The 1,164-nt window shown below is 56.4% G+C and overlaps 1 protein-coding gene across 1 annotated transcript; it reads left to right on the top strand.

Moving 5' to 3' along the window:
• The first annotated feature begins 319 nt into the window (after positions 1-319).
• LOC123413482 (UPF0057 membrane protein At2g24040-like) lies at positions 320-931 on the top strand. The gene is made up of 2 exons (XM_045106424.1): positions 320-428; positions 575-931. Exons 1-2 carry the CDS (start codon positions 333-335, stop codon positions 794-796), a joined length of 318 nt encoding a protein of 105 aa, XP_044962359.1. The 5' UTR covers positions 320-332; the 3' UTR covers positions 797-931.
• The last annotated feature ends 233 nt before the right edge of the window (positions 932-1,164 follow it).

The raw sequence follows: 1,164 nt of genomic DNA, 5'->3' as shown, positions 1-1,164 counted from the left end.
CCGGGGTTGGTGGATCCTGCGGCCCGCGTGCGGCCGGCCGATAATCTGGGCCGGCGCGCCGGGGCAGATCACCCCCTATAATTGAGGGACAAGATGACTGCTGGGTCGACTCGACTGGTCTAGCTTTACAACTCTTGTGTGCCACTAGTTGTCATTCCAACCGGCACAGTCCAAGTCTAGTCTACTACTGGCGGAGTAGTCAACGCACGCGCCGTGCTCGAGACGTCGAGTGATCCTTCCGTTCCAGCAAAAGGATCAGCAAGCAACCAACCGGCGAGCGCCGGAGAAGAGAAGAGCAGCATCCACCAACGACGGGAGGAGCCAAGGGGGAGATGACGTTGGGCTCTTGGTGCCGCCGGTGCCCGGAGCTCCTGTGCGTCGTCGTCCTCCCGCCGCTCGGCGTCTACCTCCGCCACGGCTGCTACACCGTACGTACGCAGCACACACACCGGCCAATGAGCGAGCTCGCCGTGTTTCATTTCCCCATGCATCTCTTTCACCAGCTGATTCACCGGATGCCTGACCATCCCTTTCTCTTTTGCATGCCGTTTCTTTTGCTTTGTTGCTGATGCAGATGGGGTTCTGGATCAGCGTGCTGCTCACCATCCTCGGTTACCTCCTGTTCTTTCTCGAGGCCCACTTCTTCATGGGCTACGCCTTATGCGTCGTGTACGCCGTCTGGTTCCTCGTCCACGTCTACCGTGACGGCCTCCCCCACAACGGCGACGACTATGATGATGATGATGATGAGCCCACAGGTGCCACCGCAAACCTATCCTACGTCTTCGTTGCCTGACGAACCAGCAAAACCGTGGCCACCCCGTAGTGCATCGCCTGCATTTATCTTTGTATGGACCTTGCCCTTGCAAACACTAGTTGGGACGGGGCCTTTAGCCCCGGCCCGTAAGGGGATTTAGTCCCGATTCATCAACCGGAACTAAAGGGGCGGGACTAAAGGCCTAACCTTTCGTCCCGGTCCTCTTACAAGCCGGGACTAAAGGTGCTTCACGTGGGCGCCTCGTAGCGTTCCAAGGGCAGGACCTTTAGTCCCGGTTCGTTACACGGATCGGGACTAAAGATTTTCAGATTTTGCTGGTTTTTTGGGTTTTTTTTAATGAAATTATTTTTAGGTTTTAGGGTTTTAGGGTTTAGGTGTTCAGGAGA

Source organism: Hordeum vulgare, chromosome 7H, assembly GCF_904849725.1.
Source record: "Hordeum vulgare subsp. vulgare chromosome 7H, MorexV3_pseudomolecules_assembly, whole genome shotgun sequence".
NCBI lineage: Eukaryota > Viridiplantae > Streptophyta > Magnoliopsida > Poales > Poaceae > Hordeum > Hordeum vulgare.
Note: the sequence above shows the minus strand (reverse complement) of the source record. Positions and strands in the feature narration are given on the sequence as shown.

Coding starts and splice junctions, on each gene's coding strand:
- LOC123413482 (XM_045106424.1), top strand. CDS start 333: ATGACGTTGGGCTCTTGGTGCCGCCGGTGCCCGGAGCTCCTGTGCGTC. Junction 429..574: donor TCCGCCACGGCTGCTACACC/GTACGTACGCAG, acceptor TTGCTGATGCAG/ATGGGGTTCTGGATCAGCGT.